General features: G+C 33.8%; 2 protein-coding genes across 2 annotated transcripts; one reads left to right on the forward strand and one right to left on the reverse strand.

The window, feature by feature from the left end:
- Window positions 1–8,453: 8,453 nt before the first annotated feature.
- LOC139893906 (protein ACCUMULATION AND REPLICATION OF CHLOROPLASTS 6, chloroplastic-like) lies at window positions 8,454–13,823 on the forward strand. Its single transcript, XM_071877107.1, has 6 exons — window positions 8,454–9,010; window positions 9,242–9,466; window positions 9,547–9,807; window positions 10,048–11,005; window positions 11,455–11,588; window positions 13,257–13,823. Exons 1-6 carry the CDS (start codon window positions 8,495–8,497, stop codon window positions 13,545–13,547), a joined length of 2,385 nt encoding a protein of 794 aa, XP_071733208.1. The 5' UTR covers window positions 8,454–8,494; the 3' UTR covers window positions 13,548–13,823.
- Window positions 13,824–14,181: 358 nt separating this feature from the next.
- On the reverse strand, window positions 14,182–20,129 carry LOC139890244 (kinesin-like protein KIN-7F). The gene is made up of 13 exons (XM_071873139.1): window positions 19,922–20,129; window positions 19,428–19,517; window positions 18,660–18,760; window positions 18,250–18,363; window positions 18,085–18,166; window positions 17,872–17,939; window positions 17,722–17,787; window positions 17,466–17,590; window positions 16,846–17,176; window positions 16,454–16,616; window positions 15,733–16,418; window positions 15,042–15,280; window positions 14,182–14,512 (listed from the first exon to the last, which is right to left on the reverse strand). Exons 1-13 carry the CDS (start codon window positions 20,127–20,129, stop codon window positions 14,182–14,184), a joined length of 2,604 nt encoding a protein of 867 aa, XP_071729240.1.
- Between the last annotated feature and the right edge of the window lie 1,535 nt (window positions 20,130–21,664).

Consider the following 21,664-nt stretch of genomic DNA (forward strand, 5'->3'; position numbering starts at 1 on the left):
TTAGTAAATATGAGTGTAAGAATTAATAATATTCTACTGAAGTCTTTATCGCCAATCACTAAGTGGTACGAAATTCTTCCTAGCAAACTTAAACTTAATATGTTTATGTGGCGTTTTGGTTTGGACAAGTTTTTATACTCGATTTCTTGCCTTACTTGTACCATTTGTTGTGACGACCCAAAAATTTTCGACCAAATTTAAACTCAATCTTTATATAGTTTCGACACGATAAGCAAAGTTTATTAAACTGAGTCTCAAAATTTTTGAACTGTTTCATGAAATCTTTTGACCTTCGACTATTCCCGACGATTCACGAACCATTATGTGTGTGTATATATATATATATATATATATATATATATATATATATATATATATATATATATATATATATATATATATATATATTAATTATTATAAATTAAAATATTATATGGGTTAATTAACTATGTAAATAAAATAATATATGATATTAAAATAAATCTATATATATATATGTAAGGTATATTGAATGTATATTTATATGGTTTCGAATTTATTTAGTAAACAATAATAGCACTCGTTTGTCAGTCGATTAATATTAAGCAAGTTAAATTTAAACTTTTATAATTTTAAAATAAACGATGATCCGAAAATGAGTTCTATAAATTTTAGGCTTACTATAAATGTATTTAGGATCTAATTATTAAATTTTAACACTTATATTTCACCCATAATCGAGAGGGACAGTTGATGTAATTTTTATTTAATAAATTAATGATCGAATTTTATACCATAATGACCAAAATAAATAAATATAGTTAATTTAAAAATATGGGATTTTTTCGAAGACTTTTATCCGCCACTGATCAACAACGGAGTACGATAATAGCATTCCGTAAAAACTGTCGGCACAATATTACAAATAAGAGGGCTGCTATGTTTATTTAATATTACTTTATATATAACCCACTTGTGCAATTCATCCGTAAGGTTACTGGTTTATGATTAGAATTATAATTGATTAATGTTTCTAGTATTATCTATCTATGTTTATATATAATTACATATACATAGATTCAAGGAATGACTCAAACATCACCAAAACCTTCACTTTATTTGATTGAATTATTTGTTTGAGATTACTATTTAAAATTTTTGCTTTCAGATTCATATCCCTATCATCTATGTCTATCAATAATATATATATATATATATATATATATATATATATATATATATATATATATATATATATATATATATATATATATATATATATATATATATATATATATATATATATATATAGAGCTTAGATTACATAATGAAAAAAAAAATCAACCATCACAATTATTTCACCACCTCTCTTATTCTATCCTACCATCTCTCTTCCCGAAAACACAACGAACCTCTCTTAATCTTTATATACAATCATACATATATGTATAGGTATCTAGCTGTAAGTGTAACAAAGAAGGAAAATTCAACAAACCAACATTTCCATCATCAAACCATACTCAAAACTACCACATCGCTATTCCGTTTTTGTTACAATCAAACCCACGTGTTTCCATCAATCTTCCAATTTATCCTCAACATCATAACAACAACAATAAAAATATATCAATCTTCCCAACCCCAAAACACCTCTTTAATTCCTGTTCGTGAGCCATTGCTTGTTACCCTTTCTTGTTTTAAACACGAAATAACCATATCACCTTCATTGGTTGACTATCACCATTGACAACCCATACCATCATCAAACTGTCACCATCCACCACTACACAAACCCACCACCATTTTATTTTGATGAAACCCATCACCTTTATCATTACTGCTTTCGATTCACCATAAAACATCATCACCATCAACTGAGAACCCACCTTGCTCCTGCTGCTAGTTAATTTCCAAACAATAAATTCATTTTGATCGACCACTTGATGATGCCATTGTTCACTGTTGATGCTTGCTATTGTTACACAATTAACCATCATGACCACTTGAAGCTTTAAACCACCACTTGGAACTTCTATTTATTTTCTGTCATTGAACAACACATCACACACACACCATCAAAATTACTTTGTTCTATGCTCAACACAAACCACAACCCTGCTGTTCCATGAAAACTCCAGACCTGACATATACCGTACAACCTTTTCCAAATAAGATCTTGACTAGTGTAATTTTTAAAAGAAATGCTTCAGATGTAAATGCTAAGTTTTCAATGAAGTCAAACTAAACTTACTTTAGGTTCTGGCAGTTGCAGTTGCTGCTGCACTATTATTTGCTTTCTGTTTGAACCTGCCCGACCACCAACACAAATATTGTTGCAGGCCTTGTTACTGTGGTAATACTTCCTGTTTCAAACTTTAACCCAAATCAAAACCAAAACCCATTGAAAACCACTCAAAAACGAACGACATTAGCAACCAAAACCCATTTATGCTGATGTTTGATCTTTGTTATTCACTACTGCTGCTATTATTAACCTAAAACACAATTAAATCGTTGATTATAGTCGACTACTACTAAGAACACCATTCATTACTATTCGTTTTCGATTCAATTAAAAGTACGAATTACATATAGGGGGATGAAGAAATTAAAAGAATAATTAATGAATTGATTACTTACTTGAATCAATTGATTGACCGATTAATGGATCGATTGATGAGGGATGAAGACTGATGATGACAATGAACAATGATGATGATGATGAATCGATGACTTACTAAACAGTTATGATTTTTTTTTGATTGATTGCTGATTAATGAATCGAAGAACACTTGAATCTTGATTTTTTTCCTGCGTGTTGTTCTGCTACCTCGATCTGTTTGAGCCGACAACCAAAGCAAATTCCACTCTTTTATTAGGTACAGAGTATATAATTATCAAGTATTATTATTATTATTATTATTATTATTATTATTATTATTATTATTATTATTATTATTATTATTATTATTATTATTATTATTATTATTATTAATGTTATTATTAAGTATTAATATTATTATTGTTGTTAGTATTATTATTAAGTATTATGAATAATATAGTTATTATTATTATTATTATTATCATAATTATTGTTATTATTCTTAGTATTATAATTATTAATATCTTTATTACTTGTATTATAATTATTAATAGTATTAATATTATAAGTATTATTATTCTTATTATTATTATCATAATTACAAATAACAAACTAATGATTTTTTTATACTAATCATAGATATATGTATATATAGATATATTAATATAATTAAACATATAGATATTAATCATTTTAAAAATATATACAAAATAAATATATATAACCTATAATGCAACAATATAATATAAGTATACGTTTTAAATGAAATTTAGTATAAATTCTATATAACTACAACTATATAAACAATATATAAATAAAATTACGTGACTTCCATTATAAGTTTTAATGGTTATACAATTGATATAGGTTCGTGAATCCGAGGCCAACACTACGATGTTCAGTATCGTCGTATGCATATTTTTACTACAAAATATCATATTGTGAGTTCATTTGATTCCCTTTTACTCTTTATATTTTTGGGACTGAGAATACATGCGCTGCTTTATAACTAATTTACAACTGTTTTATTCAATGCTTTTACAATCTATATTTTTGGAATACATGAGATGCTTTTATAAATGTTTGACGAGATAGACACAAGCAAAACATTCCTCGAATGAATTATTATGCAGACAGAAGTTCTGTGGATTATTATTGAATTAGTTGGACGTGATAATTGCCACTAATTATTGTGAATATTTTCCCCCGATTATTATTGCTTGGTAACCTAAGAATTAGAAACGGGTATGGCCCCAATTCACGCGAATCCTAAAGGTAGCTACCGGGTTTAACACCCTCACCCAGAATGTTCACTAGACGGAAGGGATAGTGGGCGTGGTGTTTAGTACTTCGAAGTTTATATATTATACAGACGAGATGTTCTGTTTTGGGGATATTATTGATGCACATTATATGTTAAGGTCAGTTATCATGTTGAGCAATGAAATCAAATTGAATGTTATGTATCAAGAGAATGATTTTTATACACATGTTATGTGTATTAGTTTTGTGCACGAGATATGTGTACGGTTATTTAAAAATCGCGAGGCAACCTACGGGGGAGAAATGGATACGAACCTACTCTGCTAAGCATTATGAAAAATGGTTTTGTACACGAGATAGGTGTACTGTATTTAAATCTTGTGGTCTATCAAAATGATGAATTTTATTGCTTATGATAAACCTATGAACTCACCAACCTTTTGGTTGACACTTGAAAGCATGTTTATTCTCAGATATGAAAGAAATCTTTCGCTGTGCATTTGCTCATTTTAGAGATATTACTTGGAGTCATTCATGGCATATTTCAAAAGATGTTGCATTCAAGTCGTTGAGTTTCATCAAGATTATTATTAAGTCAATTATAGTTGGATGTATTATTAAATGGTATACATGCCGTCAACTTTCGATGTAAAGAAAGTTTGTCTTTTAAAAAACAAATGCAATGTTTGTAAAATGTATCATTTAGAGGTCAAATACCTCGCAATATAATCAACTATTATAATTCGTTTATAATCGATATGAACGGGTTATTAAATTTGTGAGATTGGTTCATGGCTTGAAATATTAAAAGAGATGAAGATTAAGTGGTATATTAGCATCACTACAGTCATATGGATCAATTAAAGGTTTCTTAATAATTTTATCTTTAATTCTGTACAAACTAAGACAAGTAACATTTTTGATTTTATTCACATTTATTGTTTTTGACTTAAGAATAAAGGTAAAGTGAGTACTTGTTTGAATTTTGGTTAGTTGTTGGAATTTTTGAAAGAGTTCAAGTTTCACCTCCACTCATTTCGAGCTTAATACATTATGCTCGAGCTCAACTCGTTTGACATTATACAAATTCAAGTTCATCTCGTCTAAGAATGTATATATAACTGAAAGGCTCCTTTAAACTCGCAAGCTTCAAGCTCCTTTAGCTTTACAATATGTTCGAATTCAGACTTTAAATTGTTTAAGTTGGGTTTAAATCGAACTCTTTACAAGTCAAGCTCAAAAGATTTTTGTGAATAGCACGACTCATTCGATAAGAGGCTTGCCATTTGCATACCTCATTTGCACTTTGCATACCTTAATAAACAAAGAGACTATCTCCAAGAAGGCCAAGGTTAAAAAGTTTCTGCTCAAATGCAAAGGGCGTATTTCGACTTTTAGAAAAATGGGCACGTTTGCTGGGGTTGTCAAATGTGTCGATTTGGATTCGTATTCCAATATTCTTGCGATGGGTTCGGGGTCCGGTTTCGAGATGGTGGTTCCTTTCTCTCCAAAGGCTAATGAGTTTTTAGGTTTGTTTGGGTTGAATTACGAGGTTTTTTGGTCAAGTATACTTATGACGACAATATTAAGAGAGTTGCTAGCAGTGTGGGTACGGTGGTGAAGGTGGCTCAACCCTCGTTCGATTTATCAAGCATTGGATCTTCGTTTGCTTTTATTGAAACTACACGTGTTAAAATCTTCATGAGCTTGTGCCAATGGCGTTAATCTCTTATTCACTTGCTAAAGGACAGATCTGGGTTATCGAGCTCTCCGACGCATCGGTTGTGGAGAGAATACATGTTCTTTTTTTTTCTTGTGATTTTGTACGGGAGTTAAACGCTTATGTTTTAAAGGATGTACATTCGGGTGATCTTCTAGGGGAAACAGGAGTTTGTTTCGGTTCCTCTGCTTTGGGTGGTGTTGGTCGACATGTTGATATGAGTGTATTAGTTGATACGGATATGCCGTCGAGTTATGTGGTTCATTCCGAGATCTTTGCTCGCGGTAATGGCAATTTTGTGTTTGACATTTTTGAAGTTGGGGGTTCTTCTAAGGTGAATACGGGTCCTCATACAAGTAGTAGTAGCATTGGGTGTAAACATATTGATTATGCAGCTTTTGGTTTGGATCACTCTCCCTCGGTTACGTTTTCTGTAGACAAGGCTCAAGCGGATTTAGATTCTCATGGTTTTCGCAGTCGCAAAAGGACTCGTTGTTTAAGTTTAGGGGATGATGATGTGGTTTCGGTGAATGTCAATCTGGATAATGGGCTTTGTGGTTCGGATCGAGTTCCTGATGTAGTGGAGGTGAATGGAGTTTCGGATGTTCATCTGGTTTGCAACGTGGTGATGGTTAAGGATGGTGGTTCTCGGGTATATTTGAGTCAAAAAAGGCAGGGACTTAAGATGGGTCGGGAGGTAGTTGTGGGTTCTGGGAGTCTTGATGGGACTGGTCCTGGTTTGTTGGGCCTAGATGCAGGTAAAACTTTAGGTAATGTGTCTATTTTTTTTTGAGGAGGTGGCGAAAGATCTTGAAGGATGCATTAGTGTGGAGGGTAAACTGCTTAATTCGAAGGCGCTTTCGAAACAAATAGTGAGGAAGGGGTTTAATGTCAAGAAAAGAGGTACTATGAAAGGTTAACGTTGAAGGTTATTCAAGTTTATGTTTCGGGTCTCAGTCTGAGTTTTGTTGGTGTGCTTGTGTTTTAGTTTTTTGATTTCTTAGGTATTTGACGTTATCTTGTTAGATTTCTTGTAATGGTTGTTAATCTTGTTTGGGCCTCATTGCATGAGTTTGTTTCTTTGTTGCGAGTTTTCAGTTTTTTAATAAAGTTCGAGTTTAATAAAGTTAATGTTTTTTGCTAAAAAAAGAAAAAAAAAGACTATCTCCTTAAGATCAAAGTTGCAACATACAGCTTACAACTGCAACGTATATATACACTGTACTCGAATATATATATATATATATATATATATATATATATATATATATATATATATATATATATATATATATATATATATATATATATATATATACATACATACTAGTGAAATGACCTGTGGAACCACGAGTTTGTTTAAATGAAACAGTTTAATGATATGTATTAAATTAACGTAAATGCTAAAGTTATTTAGTTTTATGACCTGTGGAACCACATAATCCGACTAAGAAACTCGTCAGCTGAGCATTTCATCAAATACCTAAAATGCATATTTAACAATCCACATCCAATTATAAGAGATAATATTGGTTGTCATTTTATTTTAAAAGTGTAAATCAAAACATAATTGTAGAATTGGTTTCCATCTGCCTAACTTTTATATGTTCTCGTACTTAATTCAAAATAATTTATTAAAATAATTTAAAAATATTTAATTTTAATAATTAAAATAGTTATTAATAAGATTTAATAATAATAATTAATTAGTAAGATTTAATTTTTAATCAGAATTATTTAGATTAATGACATCACCCACCATGCTTAGATTTTTTTCTTTTTATTTTTTATTTTTTCATAACAAAGGAATTAGCCTAATAATGACATCATCATTTTAGCAATATAATAGAAATTATATATATATATATATATATATATATATATATATATATATATATATATATATATATATAGGCAGGATCAATGGGGAAGTAACCAATCGGGGGGAAGCGGGGGGAAGCAAAATATATTTTTTTTTTTAGTTTTTTTTTTGGAATTTTTTTTTCCGGCATCAAGATCACACGAAAATATGAACATTTAGAAGAGACACTTCGTGATGAATGTTATTATTTACGCCGAAAAACGATCGACAAAAATAACATTCAAGATAATATTGTTCGTGAAGAATATGAACGTTTTTTTCTTCATGTTTTGTGAAGTAAAATTTAGCCCGATTTAGAGTTTAGGGTTTAGGGTTTGGTGTTTTGGGTTTATGGAATAAACCCAAAACACCAAACCCTAAACCCTAAACTCTAAACCGTTCGTGTTAAAAACTCAATCAAAATCCTAAATCTAAACCCTAAATCTAAACCCTAAACCCTAAATTTCTAAACCCTAATATCTAAACCCTATAAACCCTAATATCTAAACCCTATAAACCCTAATATCTAAACCCTAATATCTAAACCCCAATAGCTAAAACCTCAACATACGCTCGAAAAACACGATAATTGTTATATAATACTTTTCGAGCGTTTTCCCGCCAAAATAAAAACATTTATCACAAAGTGTCTCTACTAAATGTTCATATTTTCATCTCATCTATAATGTTCGTGAACAAAGTTTTTTCAAAAAACGAAAAGAAAAAAAAAATTTGCTTCCCCCGCTTCTCCCCGATTGGTTACTTCCCTCTTGATCCTACCAATATATATATATATATATATATATATATATATATATATATATATATATAGTTTGTTTCTTTGTTGCGAGTTTTCAGTTTTTTAATAAAGTTCGAGTTTAATAAAGTTAATGTTTTTTTGCCAAAAAAAAGAAAAAAAGACAAAAAAAAAAAAGAAAAAAAAAAAGACAAAAAAAAAAAAAAAGACTATCTCCTTAAGATCAAGGTTGCAACATACAGCTTACAACTGCAACGTATATATACTGTACTCGAGTATACAACAACACAGACAAAAAGTTATACATTTCCGATGGAAGCACTCAGCCACCTGAGACTCAACGTTTGCGTCCCATTATCCAACCCATTTCCACCATCAAACCCTAAAAAATACCTTAAACCACACGCCGTTACCGGCGGCCCAACCACCACCTTCTCCGCCAGTAAATGGGCCAATCGTCTCCTTGCCGACTTCCAATTCCTACCAACAACCACCAATGCCGCCGACTCATCAGACCAAACAACCTCTACTCTCACGCCGCCGTATCCTCCGACACTCTCCGACCGATTCGTCTCAATGCCGATCGACTTCTATAAAGTGCTCGGAGCGGAACCGCATTTCCTTGGGGATGGAATTAGAAGGTGTTATGAATCTAGGGTTTCGAAATCACCTCAATATGGTTATAGTGATGATGCGTTGATTAGTAGGAGACAGATACTTGAAGCTGCTTGTGAAACCCTAGCTAACCCTAGGTTGAAAAGAGAGTATAATCAAGGACTCTCTGATGATGAATTTGATACTATCCTCACTGATGTTCCATGGGATAATGTAATTCACTGATATCTCCTTTTTTTTAATTTCCCCCTTTTATTAAATGATAGCCTGCTGTGTTTTTAAATTGAATTTAAAGCTAATGTGATTAGATACATGATGCATTATATTATATAGCCTATATAGATATAGATACAGATACAGATAATAGATAGAAATTCACCTATGAATCTTGATTATGGTTTTGGAAGAATGAGATTTTGATTTTATGAAATAAAACTAATATAGGTTCCAGGAGCTTTGTGTGTGTTGCAAGAAAGTGGAGAAGATGAAGTGGTGCTTCAAATTGGGGAGAGTTTACTGAAAGAGAGACTGCCTAAATTGTTTAAGCAGGATGTTGTGTTGGCAATGGCACTGTCTTACGTTGAAATCTCGAGGGACACAATGGCGTTATCTCCTCCTGATTATATCAAGGGTTGTGAATTGTTGGAGAGGGCATTGAATTTACTGCAAGTAAGTCTTCTAATAAATCTTGAAATTTCAAATTATGTGATTAATTAATCTGCAGTTCTTATTCATTTGTTGATGTGCAGGAAGAAGGTGCAAGCAACCTTGCACCGGATTTGCAAGCACAAATTGATGAAACTTTAGAAGAGATAAACCCGCGTTATGTGCTAGAGCTTTTGGCGTTACCTCTTGATGATGAGTACCGAACAAGAAGGATAGAGGGTCTTCAAGGTATGCGTAATATTTTATGGGCTGTCGGAGGTGGTGGTGCCACTGCTATCGCTGGTGGATTTACACGTGAAGAATTTATGAACGAAGCCTTCTTACAGATGACTGCGATGGAGCAAGTGAGAATATTTACATTCGGCACACTACTAAATACTGATATAGAAAAAAGAGTTAATTTTTATATTCAGACATCGTTTTGGGTCACCGCAATACAGAGCAACCTTTAGCAAAAGAAATTACTTATTTCGATCCATTATTTGACCCGCCCATTTTGCCACTCCTACAAATTATCTACTCTCATTTTTGTTTCTAATTATCTTTTTATTTCTCTTTCTGATGTTTGTATCTATGTTTTCAAGGTTGAACTCTTCACCGCGACACCAGATAACATACCGGCTGAAAGTTTTGAAGTTTATGGAGTAGCGTTAGCACTTGTGGCTCAAGCGTTCATGGGTAAAAAGCCTCATCTTATTCAGGATGCTGACAGATTATTTGAACAACTTCAACAAATCAAAATAACATCCTTAGCTAATTCATACAATGCAAGAGAAAGCCGCGAGGTAGACTTCACACTAGAAAGGGGTCTATGTTCACTTCTTGTAGGGGAAGTTGATGAATGCCGTTCATTGTTAGGTTTAAACGATGAAAACTCACCATTTCGTGATCCATCTATTGCAACATTTGTCATTGAAAATTCTATAGATGATCCCGAAAATGATCTCCTTCCTGGTCTTTGTAAGTTGTTGGAAACATGGTTAATGGAGGTTGTTTTTCCTAGATTTAGAGAGACAACAGATGTCCAGTTTAAGCTTGGGGATTATTATGACGATCCTATTGTATTGAGATATTTAGAACGACTAGAGGGTGTTGGTGGTTCACCATTGGCGGCAGCGGCAGCTATTGCAAGAATTGGCGCTGAAGCAACTGCAGTTCTTGATAGTGTAAAGGTCGGTGCAATTGAGGCGTTACGTAAGGTTTTTCCTCTTGGACAAGAAACACAGAGTGTTAGGCGTTCTGATAATGATGAGTTTGGGGATTCTTTTTCTGTTGAGACTGAGTTCGAGTTCGACAAGCATTTAAATGGAAGTGTGCCAATTGATATAACTCATGTTCATGAGCAAAATAGTGTTAATGATAATCAAGAACAAGAAATGATTACTGACCAGATTAAAGATTTGGCTATCAAATTTATGTGTGGCGGGGTGGTGGTTGGTTTGATGACTTTGGCAGCGTTGAAACTTATGCCGATCAAGAAAGGCTCTCCTACTCCTCATACAGAAGTTGTCCCAGTTATGGCATCTGATGTCTCCAATGTGGGTATGATCCAAATTGACACGTTGTTATGTATTATACATACATGACCAGTGATTGTTAATAAATATGGAATTTGAAGGTGGTGTAAGCTGAGTGCCACTTTAGGCTGTTTACAATAGAAGCTAGTAACTAAGAAATTTGTCAATTATGATTGTATTATAATTTAATAATTTGAAAATCTGTGCTTAAAACGATCTAAGAGATTGTATGCTCTAAAAATAGACTGTCGGCAACTCACCTCATTTCCCTGCCAGCTAAATAAATTTTATTTGACTTGTATGAGATAAAAACTTAATCCAACTGGACGTGTTCATAATCAAACACGTTGAAACTGCCACCTCTACAAATTGTTTATAAGATCTTTAGTCAATCTGTTTATATGAAATATCTTTCCTGTCTATGACTTGTCCAAATATATTTCCAGGTTCACATGTGTTTGTTCTTTCTTGCAGCGGATTCTATAGTTGAAGGTACTGAAGAAATTCCTAGAATGGATGCAAGATATGCCGAAGGTCTAGTTCGCAAGTGGCAGAACATTAAATCTCAAGCCCTTGGACCTGATCATTCCCTTGCAAAGTTGTCGGAGGTAACGTATTTTACCATTTATCCGTTTTAAACTGCTCTGTAGTTGGCTAGTCAATTTAACGCTAGGGGACATAGAATAGTTTGAACCAAGTTTTTTTTATTAGGATTTCACTTTGTTATGGGACCGATGATGTCATTTTGTTGGCATAGAGTGAGTAATGGGTATGTTCAAATTGAAAGTACATTATACTTGGAGGTAGTTAAATCAATGGTTTGGATTATGAGTTGGTCAATGAAGGTGGATTTTTTGTGGAGGTAAAATAGGCTGTGCTGACCAAAAATACTTTTTGCTGGTGCATCAAATAGGATTGCAAAGTTATTTTAACAAACAATATCTTGAACATAATTATCACCATGATGGCTTAGTGGTTTGCTTCTTGATATCATCACAAGAGGGCTTTGGTTCAAACCTACTAGCTGCACATCTTGGGATGGCTAGGGTAAGGTGCAAAAATGGTCGCAGGGATACCCCGGTTAGGTCCCGTACATCTGAGTCAAATACTCGCCCTCTAGGGGGTAACCTGAACAAGAAAAAACCTATTTTTAACTTGAATAAAATGATTCATGAGGTCTGTGATTGACTTTTGGCATGTTTCCTTCAAAGCTACTGTGAATACTTTAGAGTTATATCTTAATGACCTGCTAGAGATTAACCTAAACTCTGTATTAGAGATACAAATCATACAAATAATCCATCATATGTCATAGCGCCATATTCCAAAATTGCAACATCTAATATTACTGATTGCCATGGAAATGGTATTCACATGTGCTGTATTCCCATGAAGAAGTTGTATGCCATTTAATGTATCAGAGCTCAAACTTCCGTCAGAACTTGATTACCTAGCACTTTTACTGTTTATTTGAATTAAAATGTTTCTAAACTTGCACACGGTACAATTTAAATAAAATCACTACTTGATCAATGATCACCAAACACTGTTAACACTTGATCACCAAACACTGTTAACACTTAATCACCGAACACTGTTAACACTTGTACACGGTACAATTTAAATCAAATCGCTGTTAACACTTGATCACCAAACACTTGTACTGGTTGTTTCATATAAATGTAGACTTTGAGCTCCTTGTTGTTAAACTCTGATAAACACGTTGATACAGTTGTAAGATCTCTTCTTTGGCCCTTATGAGACAAAAGAGAGAAAACTGAACCTCTAGTAGCCAAATATAAAGGAACACGGTGTGAATCTATTCAAATACCAGATATTCATTTTAATCTATTCAAATACCAGATATTCATTTTAATTATTGATGACGGCCAAATAGGTATTTTAGTTCAGTTAGCTCCCAAAGAAAGAACTAGCTGTTTTTATGGGTCGGATGGTGGGTCGGGTAACAACAGGTTGATCAGATGGAAACGATTACTGTATTTAGCATGGTGGGTTGGGTGCAAACACCTTTATTGATTTCAATTTAGCATTTTGATTTATTATTGTTTATGTTATTAAGTGACTTGGTTATTATATCTACCAAAGCAATAAACTAAACTTTGAATATCATGATTTTGGAGGTTGGATGCATTAAAGTGGCAACTTTTAACGCACAGGATCGGCTTTCCTTTTAGTTAATGCTTAGCTCATTTCAAATGGGTTAAATTGCTTTCTAGTTTACTCTGATAACACTTGAAAACTGTAAAATTTTGTAGGTATTAGATGGTCAAATGCTCAAGATCTGGCAAGAACGAGCAACAGAGATTACTCAACACGGATGGTTCTGGGACTACACTTTGCTAAATATTACCATTGACAGTGTCACAATATCACTTGATGGTCGTTTAGCTGTTGTAGAAGCAACTCTTGAAGAGTCTGCTAAGTTTACCGATTTGGCCAACCCAGAACATAATGACTCATACAGTTCAACTCACACGACTCGTTATGAGATGTCATATGACAAATCAGGATGGAAAATCACAAAGGGGGCTGTCCTCCAATCATAATCTGCGATTGTCTATCATGTAACGTTCTGTCTTCTCTTAGATCACTCAGTTGTTGAATAATATGTTACTCAATTATATTAATCACAAGTGTCGTAACAAAACAGAAGTTTGTATAGATAAGGGTTGTGGATTTCCGTTCTGGAAATAGTTATATATGGTTATTAGAGTTTGAAGTTCCGATAACAAAGAATTAGGGATCAACGAGTTGATAAAATCGAGTTACTTGATAATCTCTTCGGTTAATATAGCTTGTAAAAGTGGCCCAAAAATGCATTGCAGCTGATTTTTATTTTCTAAATAGAAAAAATTATGCGAATAGTCCTTGTGGGTTGTTCAAATTATCACGGATAGTCCCTAAACTTTTTTTTTTACACGGGTAGCCTTGTGGTTTGCAATTTTTGCGTGGATAGTCTCTAGACCTAACGATCGTTAATTTTTTTGTTAAGTCAATACACGTGTAGAGCGTACATACTAACTAGAATATTGGGTAGTTCCATAAGATAGCTGAAAATTTGAACAGATTGGGTAATACTTGTACTTGAATATGACCACTTGACATAATATGTTTAAAACTGTTAGTTATAACAAGGCGATTTTCTTATCTGTATATTTTTGTATGAAGAAACATGGTAAATTAACCTCTTAGCAAGGTGAGGCTGTCTCTCCAGGTAGATAGAAGGCTGCGCGATTCTTGCTTCGGAGCAACACTCAATGCGAACATTTCTTCCTTTGGTGTTTTGCTTGGTTCGATGAGCCCGACCAGTTTTGCAACAACCTCAGCACTTTCGGTAATATGCTCGATGTCATCTGTTTTCGTCCAAAAAAGTTGAGCTAATTGGTACCTTCTGTTTCTTGATTCCAAATCAATGCCCCATTTCTCAAACAAGGTCTCTCTTTCCTTTGCAGTATATTTACTCAAAAGTTTCCTGGCTAGCATCGCCCTTTCTAGATTTAGTGCCCTTGCACTGTTATGAAATAAGATGGTCATAATTGTATCTTTACATGAATAGTTACCATATAAAGCAGTTTATCTCAAGGATTAAAGGTGTCATGAAAACTGTTATGTCGGATCAAAAGGGGCTGGGTCAAGGTTAAGTTACATTTTTGTAAATATTTTCATGAAGATTCTAAAATAGTAAATGCAAACAAAATCGTGCAGTAATGCTACTACAAGTATTTGAACGGACGTAGTTAGGAGATTGGAAAACTGATGCACAACCCAAGTCAACTGTTTGAATTGTTCTTGCAGATTCTGACCCGTTTGATCTGTTTGAGATAACTCACTACTCAAATCGTCTAATTAATAAGTATGTAGGTCAAAAATTGACACTATATGAGCTATTCATTAGAGGAGAAATGGATGTAAAGGTTTTGTCTTTTTTGCAATGGTTGATCCTGGTCTGTTTAAAATTTCGAATTTGCAACATTCTCGCAAGGCTAGTGTTTTGGGCAGTTTCAAACTTTTCATGGGTAGGCATAAGAGAAATTAAGTACCTTCCAATTTGATCTAATGTTTTTTTGAGGAAAAATAGTCGTCGAAGTTCCACCTCAATGTACACAGAATCTGATGGATCTCCTTTAATGAGCAAGAAAAAGTAGGTCCTGTGAAGTAACGGTATGTTGCATTCATTCCAAAGTTCGATTATCTTCTTTCTTTGCTCCTCAAACACCAAAGACCAGTCTTTATCTGAATCGAATCTGCCCGTTCCAAAGTCACCGGCTTTAGGTGTACCCTGCGTATGTCAATGTAAACGGATAAGGTTTTACGTCTCAAAATGTGGACTTTAGACGTACTCGGCCTAACCGGGTTAACGTGTTATTTTTCCCGACCCGGCCATCTAAAGATATAAAGATATGCTGTTAGTGAGGTTTGAACCTGTAACCAGACCTTTTTTAAAAGATATGCTTTTAGTGAGATTTGAACCTAAAACCATCTAAAGACATTTACCTATACATTTACTTCTGACTAACTTGATTTTCTTATGGGTTAAACCAGACATTTTTTCTTTTTCCAATGGGAGATAATTACCATACAAAGTAAAAGTAAAGTTAATTTTATTTAGAAAAACCTGTTGTGGGTCAAATCAACCTGACCCGTACGTGTTTTGACTAGTTAGCCAGCCTGCCCATTTTGCCTATTATGTATATGGAAATCAAAAATAGTGTGAAAGAGCAACACCCTTACCATGTAATTATTATACAATCCTCTAATGTCTTCTTGCATGAGTTTTTCGAGTGTTTTGATTATCTTTTCTTTTTCTGTCTGCTGTTTTTCTTTCTCGTCAACGTTCATGGATGATTTTTGAGAATCTTGTCGACATAACTTTTTTAAATCTGAATCTGATTTTGATTCAACCATCACATTATTTTCGGTTACAAGATTAGCGATACCTTCAACCATCGCCGAACAACTTGTAGTTTTTTTAAAACTCGGGGAACTTTTTCCTTCTTGGTCATCTTCTGCATCATCCACATCTTGATTTTGATTATGCGAATCATCTTCATCATCATCTGCCTCATCATTCTTTGTACGTTCACCTTCATTGCAGGTCTCTCCTAATTTTGTACATGTCCTAGTTTTTTGTGAAGTTGGTTCGGGTCCAAAATATTGATTCATGAACTCACGTGGGGTAATATTATCAAACGAGTAGTGGTCTTCATTTGGATTATGCAGTTTGTGGTTCTTTGGAAAAGCATACGTGTTGACTGAACCAATAGCCTGAGGTGGCTCATCTGATGTGGCGTCAGGAACATCAGCTGCCACCTCAGCTGCTTCTGATGTGGAATGAGTAGCATCAGCTGCCAACTCAGATGTGTCGGAATGTCTATCCCATGAAGTGCTGCGTAGATTGTGAAATACAGAATGTCCATCTGATGACATGGAATCAATCTACATGATAAAAAACATTGTGTGTGAGTTTGTTCTTGTTTAAGGTTATTAGTATATCGGGAAAGATAACGCACCAATGGTACTGAATTTTGATCGACTCCAGCTGCTTTTAATATTTCCTCAAGGTGAGTTCGAGCAAGATCACGTTCTTGGGTCAAATCTTTTATCTCTTTCTCCATCTGTGAGGGACAGTTAAGTAATTTACCGAGTTAGTTGGATCGTTAAGATATGTTTGTTCTCTATAAAAGTTGTGCGTTTAAACTCTGATGATGTGGCAGTTTTGACCCGTTTACTTATGAACAGAAGGTGACATGTCAAATGGGTTAAAAGTCATCTAAAGTTGTAAAACTTAATAAACAATTTATTCAGACTAGCTAGTGCTTTATAAGTAATCATATTTGTGCTGACCTTTTGTATTTGAAGCTCTTTTTCTTGGATTATTGCATCCGACTCAGTAGTTGACCCAGACATATTTCTCAGCTCGTTTTCTAATCGAGCCATTTCTCGTTGCAATTGTTTGACCAATGCCTTCTCCGACATGACAACGTTGACCTGAGCATTAGTCCTTACTTCTTTGGCACAAGCTGCAAACAAAAGGGTGTTTCTTGATTGCTCAAGATGAGCATGTGCAGGGCTCAAAGTGCATATAATGGCTGTTCTTGCATTGCCTCCTAGAGAGTTTTGTAGTATACGTGTTAGCTTCGAGTCTCTGTAAGGTACATGACCATTTCGCCCTTTGCTACATCAAGTCAACTAAAATATGTCAATTAAAATGGCATGTAGAAAAAGTAGTACTTGTGTGTAGAGGTGGCAAAGGTAATGGGTCAAACAGGTCATTTTTGGTCTAGATCCAAACAGGTCTAGTTGGATCTATCCAACATACTGAATTTGCGTTAACAAATTTTGATAAACAATCATATTATTTTATTATGGATTAAATGATTAAATAGGTTTTATGCATTGAAAAAACTCTTCAGGTGGGTCCCAGCCCTTTTGTACCGTTTTTACCTGCGAAACTAAGTACCAACCTTAGTTTGCGGATAACAGTTCCTAGCGTTAGCAAACTGCGATTTATATGACCCCCCTCTTTCAGCCTTGTACCCGCTGATAACGTTTGAGAAGCACGCTCACTTCCTGCTAGATCAACAAAGTTCTACAAAAAAAAAAAAAAAAAAAAAAAAAAACAAAACCGACTTTTACTTTTTTTTCATTTCGTTTAAACAAACAGTCCATAGCAGACAAAGTATTAGAAGATATTTACGATAGTGATATATATATCCCTACCACAGTAGCTGTAAGAGTGCTTGCACTGTCGATCCCTGAGAATTCATTTGCAGTACTTTCAATCGTCTGCAAAAAGGTAAAAGGTCACGGTTCAAGAAAATTCAAGTTTGTTCATGTTGATAAGCATTTAGAATAATAGAAATACAGTACCAGTCGAATGATCTGATGAGATCTCGAGCTCATTTCATTTAAAGATGTCTCCCCAATTCTTCGTTGAGCTGATAGTAAAAGAACAAGATTAGATTACTAAATTTGACCCATCTTGGCATGTTATCCAACTAGCCTGACCCGCCCAGTTTACCACTTCTAATCAGCATACAATCTTGTGCAAAGAATGGCTATAATGAATGCTTTTGTTATTACCTTCACACACAGCAAGTAGTTCCATCAGATGTGTCCAGTCCTCCAAATGGATTTCTGTAAGTTTATCTACAACTGTCCCTTTCTGATCACAAAAAACGATTCGAGAACTTCAAAATTTGGTTTCATAAATTAATACTTTGTGACTAAATAAGAAAAAATGTTCACCTCCGGATCATCAAGGAGTCTAAGCGGAGTAGTATCTGCGCTAAGAAGGTCTCTAACACATTCGTTGTATATTTCTATTGCAGAAAATTTCAACACGAATTCTCTTTCAATTTGCTGAAAACAACATACCCATAGGATTTAGTTCCAAACTAGCGGTCGCTGGGTAAAAGGCAAAACGAAGGGGAAAAAAAATCTAAAAAGTGCAAGGTGGCCCTTGCTTAGGACAATTTGTATATATATTTCGTGGTTAATTCGTGTACTAGCGTGTGTGAATTTGTCTTTAAAAAGAAATTACTAAAATACTCATGTGTATAAAGGTTACTATCCACGGGGGCGTTTTTGTCATTAAACATCGTGCGCTATTAGTATAGTAGGTAAATTGACAATTCCAACTTTTTGGTGAATTGTACCTTGTTTATTTGTTCAAATATATCTGATATCGCGAATTGAGTGATGCCGGTCATTGTGTATGTTTTCCCACTGCTTGTCTGCCCGTATGCAAATATACTCGCTGAAGAAAATAATTTTGGTTACAACATGATAGGTTATATATATATATATATATATATATATATATATATATATATATATATATATATATATATATAGTAAAGGGATCAAATGAGAATTTTTTTTTGTGTTAGATCCCTGAAAACTCATAAATACACTGAAATTCGAGCAAAAAAGGGAAATTCGAGCAAAATGGGACACAGACGAACTAAAAAAGAGCAATTCGATCAAAAAATTGGACAAGAGCGAACAAAAAAGTGATATGCGAACAAAAAAAGGCGGGCGAACAATTTTGTGTTTAACATTTTTGACAGTCGAACAAAAAAATGTAGAACACACGTGTAGTCGAACAAAAATGCTGATATTCGAACAAAAATGTTTTCTACATTTGAAATTCGAACAAAAAATTTTTTTTTTTTTGCTCGACTATGAATTTTTTGTTTGTCCGTGTTTTTGATTTTGCTCGATTTTCTTTTTTTTGCTTGCCCGTGCACTTTTTTTGCTCGAATTTCAGTATATTTGGAGTGTTTTTGGAGTTCCTAGAGTTCTCACACTAAAAAAGTTTTCACTGGATCATCTCCCTATATATATATATATATATATATATATATATATATATATATATAATTAATAGGAAATTTTAATTTTAATTTAATGATATTACTCACAGTTAATGCCATCGAGAACTGATAGAGCTACATGTTTGGCTCCCTCCTCATATACTTCCTTAGTTGTACTGTCCATCCCATATACTCGGTCTGTTCCCCAAAATAACCATCATAATCATAAACAGAAATAAAGATATCAGCAATTATATATATATATATATATATATATATATATATATATATAAAATATATCTATCTACTGTGATCTTAAGTAGTTGGACCCGCCAGTGGCGCGTAACTCGGTTGGTAATGGGTGAGACATTTTGCCACCAAAAAGAAGAATGTCAGGGTTCAAGAACCCTTACAACCTCATAGCCACAATCGCTAAATGAGTCACGTATGTTCCACATAATGGAATTGACAGTCAATTGTGGGTCGATCTAGATAGGTGTGAAGTCCGAGAATACACCACAAAAACAAAAGGATAGATGTTTATTTGGATACGGAATAAAGGCTCGTTCCTCATGGGGGATGTATTCATGTATATTACTCACCAAACGTGTAGGCATTCGGGTGCGTTGATCGTTCTGTTTGAACATTCCTGTATATAATAGTATTGTTATTTACGCATTCCCAATCGCAAAAATCATTCTTTGCGATTTCTTTTGCATTCATAGGCCGCAACCGCACAGAGACGCATATCTTCTCGTCTTGTGCACCTCCGTCGCCAAGATATATCTCTTCGCTACTAAGTGACCTCATTGTATTTCGTTAACAAACGCTAGACGTATAACTTGGTTTAATCACCCCTCTTTACATGGACAAACAGGGAAGAAAAATTAAAAATTTTCAACTTTTCTCCAGCGTAGAAACTTGCATGGCATAATTATTCTTTCAAATAGTATTAGTATTAATATTAATATTAATATTAATATTAATGTATTATTATATCTTTAACAACAGCAAAAAGTTGCATACATGGGGATTTAAATTTGCCAAATAAGAGAGAAATAAACTCAAATGAATTGATTTTAGAGAGAAATGCAAAAATGGAAGATTTTTGTGGTGGTGAAGACTAATGAACGAAAATAGAGGTGAGCCAAAGAAGTTGAAAATAATGATAATGATTAATATTAATATTTAAAATATACTTCAGATGCGGCTTCAACAAATGCTACCAAAAATACCCCAACTTCAATAAATGCTACTAAAAGCAACAAATTAAAACAAATTAAGATGTTAGTTAAACACAAAAACCCCATCACTCTTAAAAAACGATCTATGTTACAAATCTACCATGACTCACCTACTTTTTCTCAAAAGATCAAAAAGACTAGGGCATCTTGTCAAAAGCAAAAACGAACAGTAACTCTACAGAAATCTATAAAACTCAACTGGAAGCGAGTATGTCATGTCTAGCAGTCTTTGGCCTAAACCAGTGGTTCTAAATCTAAGTTGCAAAAGAAAAAAAAGAAAGAACCGCACCGATTGTAAGCTCGGATAACAAAATTAAAGTGTGGCAAGCCGTTAAATGGGTGAACGGGTACTTTATATGAAAGAACCGCAACCAAAAGGTATTCCATAATAATGTATCCTCAAGCCCAAATTTTCTTAGTGAAATACAATCCAAATGTTTTGAAAGGCTTTCCAAACGATCAAAGAAGCTAAAGATTGAATGACATAATTGGATCTCTAATCCTAGTAGCTGCGGTTCTTTAACATCATATAAGCAGTGGCGACTTCACTTGATGTCAAGTGGGGTCAAAGGACCCCATTAATTAAATTTTTTTACATATAAAATACTACTAAAATTGTATAGGACACTACTAAATTCATAGATAGGACTCCATATATTTTTAAAATTGGTGATTTTTTTAGAAAAAATAGCCATTTTTTAGAGAAAAAAATTACAAAGTACCACTTAAATTGTATAGGACCCCATTGAGTATTAATCCTAGAATCGCCACTGCATATAAGGACGTAATTGGTTAAGAAGTGCTTGGAATTACTTGTGTTTTACCTCTTGTATCGTGGTGTGTTTCTTGTATATAGTGTATCTCAAATATAGATGGATACTCACTGTGATACTCACTGGTATCCTAGAGGCTTTGTAATACTGCGCTACTTCTAGTTATAATATACACATATTATTTGCTTTAAAAAAAAAAACAAAAAAAGACAATACGATGGAAAAGGAATGAGATTCGAATTTCAACTCTGCTGCGGAGGGTGATTTGGATACGGATTTCTCGTTTCTGAGTTGCACGGGAAAGCCGTTCGGTTCTCTAAAGAGAACG

Source organism: Rutidosis leptorrhynchoides, chromosome 2 (assembly GCF_046630445.1).
Source record: "Rutidosis leptorrhynchoides isolate AG116_Rl617_1_P2 chromosome 2, CSIRO_AGI_Rlap_v1, whole genome shotgun sequence".
NCBI lineage: Eukaryota > Viridiplantae > Streptophyta > Magnoliopsida > Asterales > Asteraceae > Rutidosis > Rutidosis leptorrhynchoides.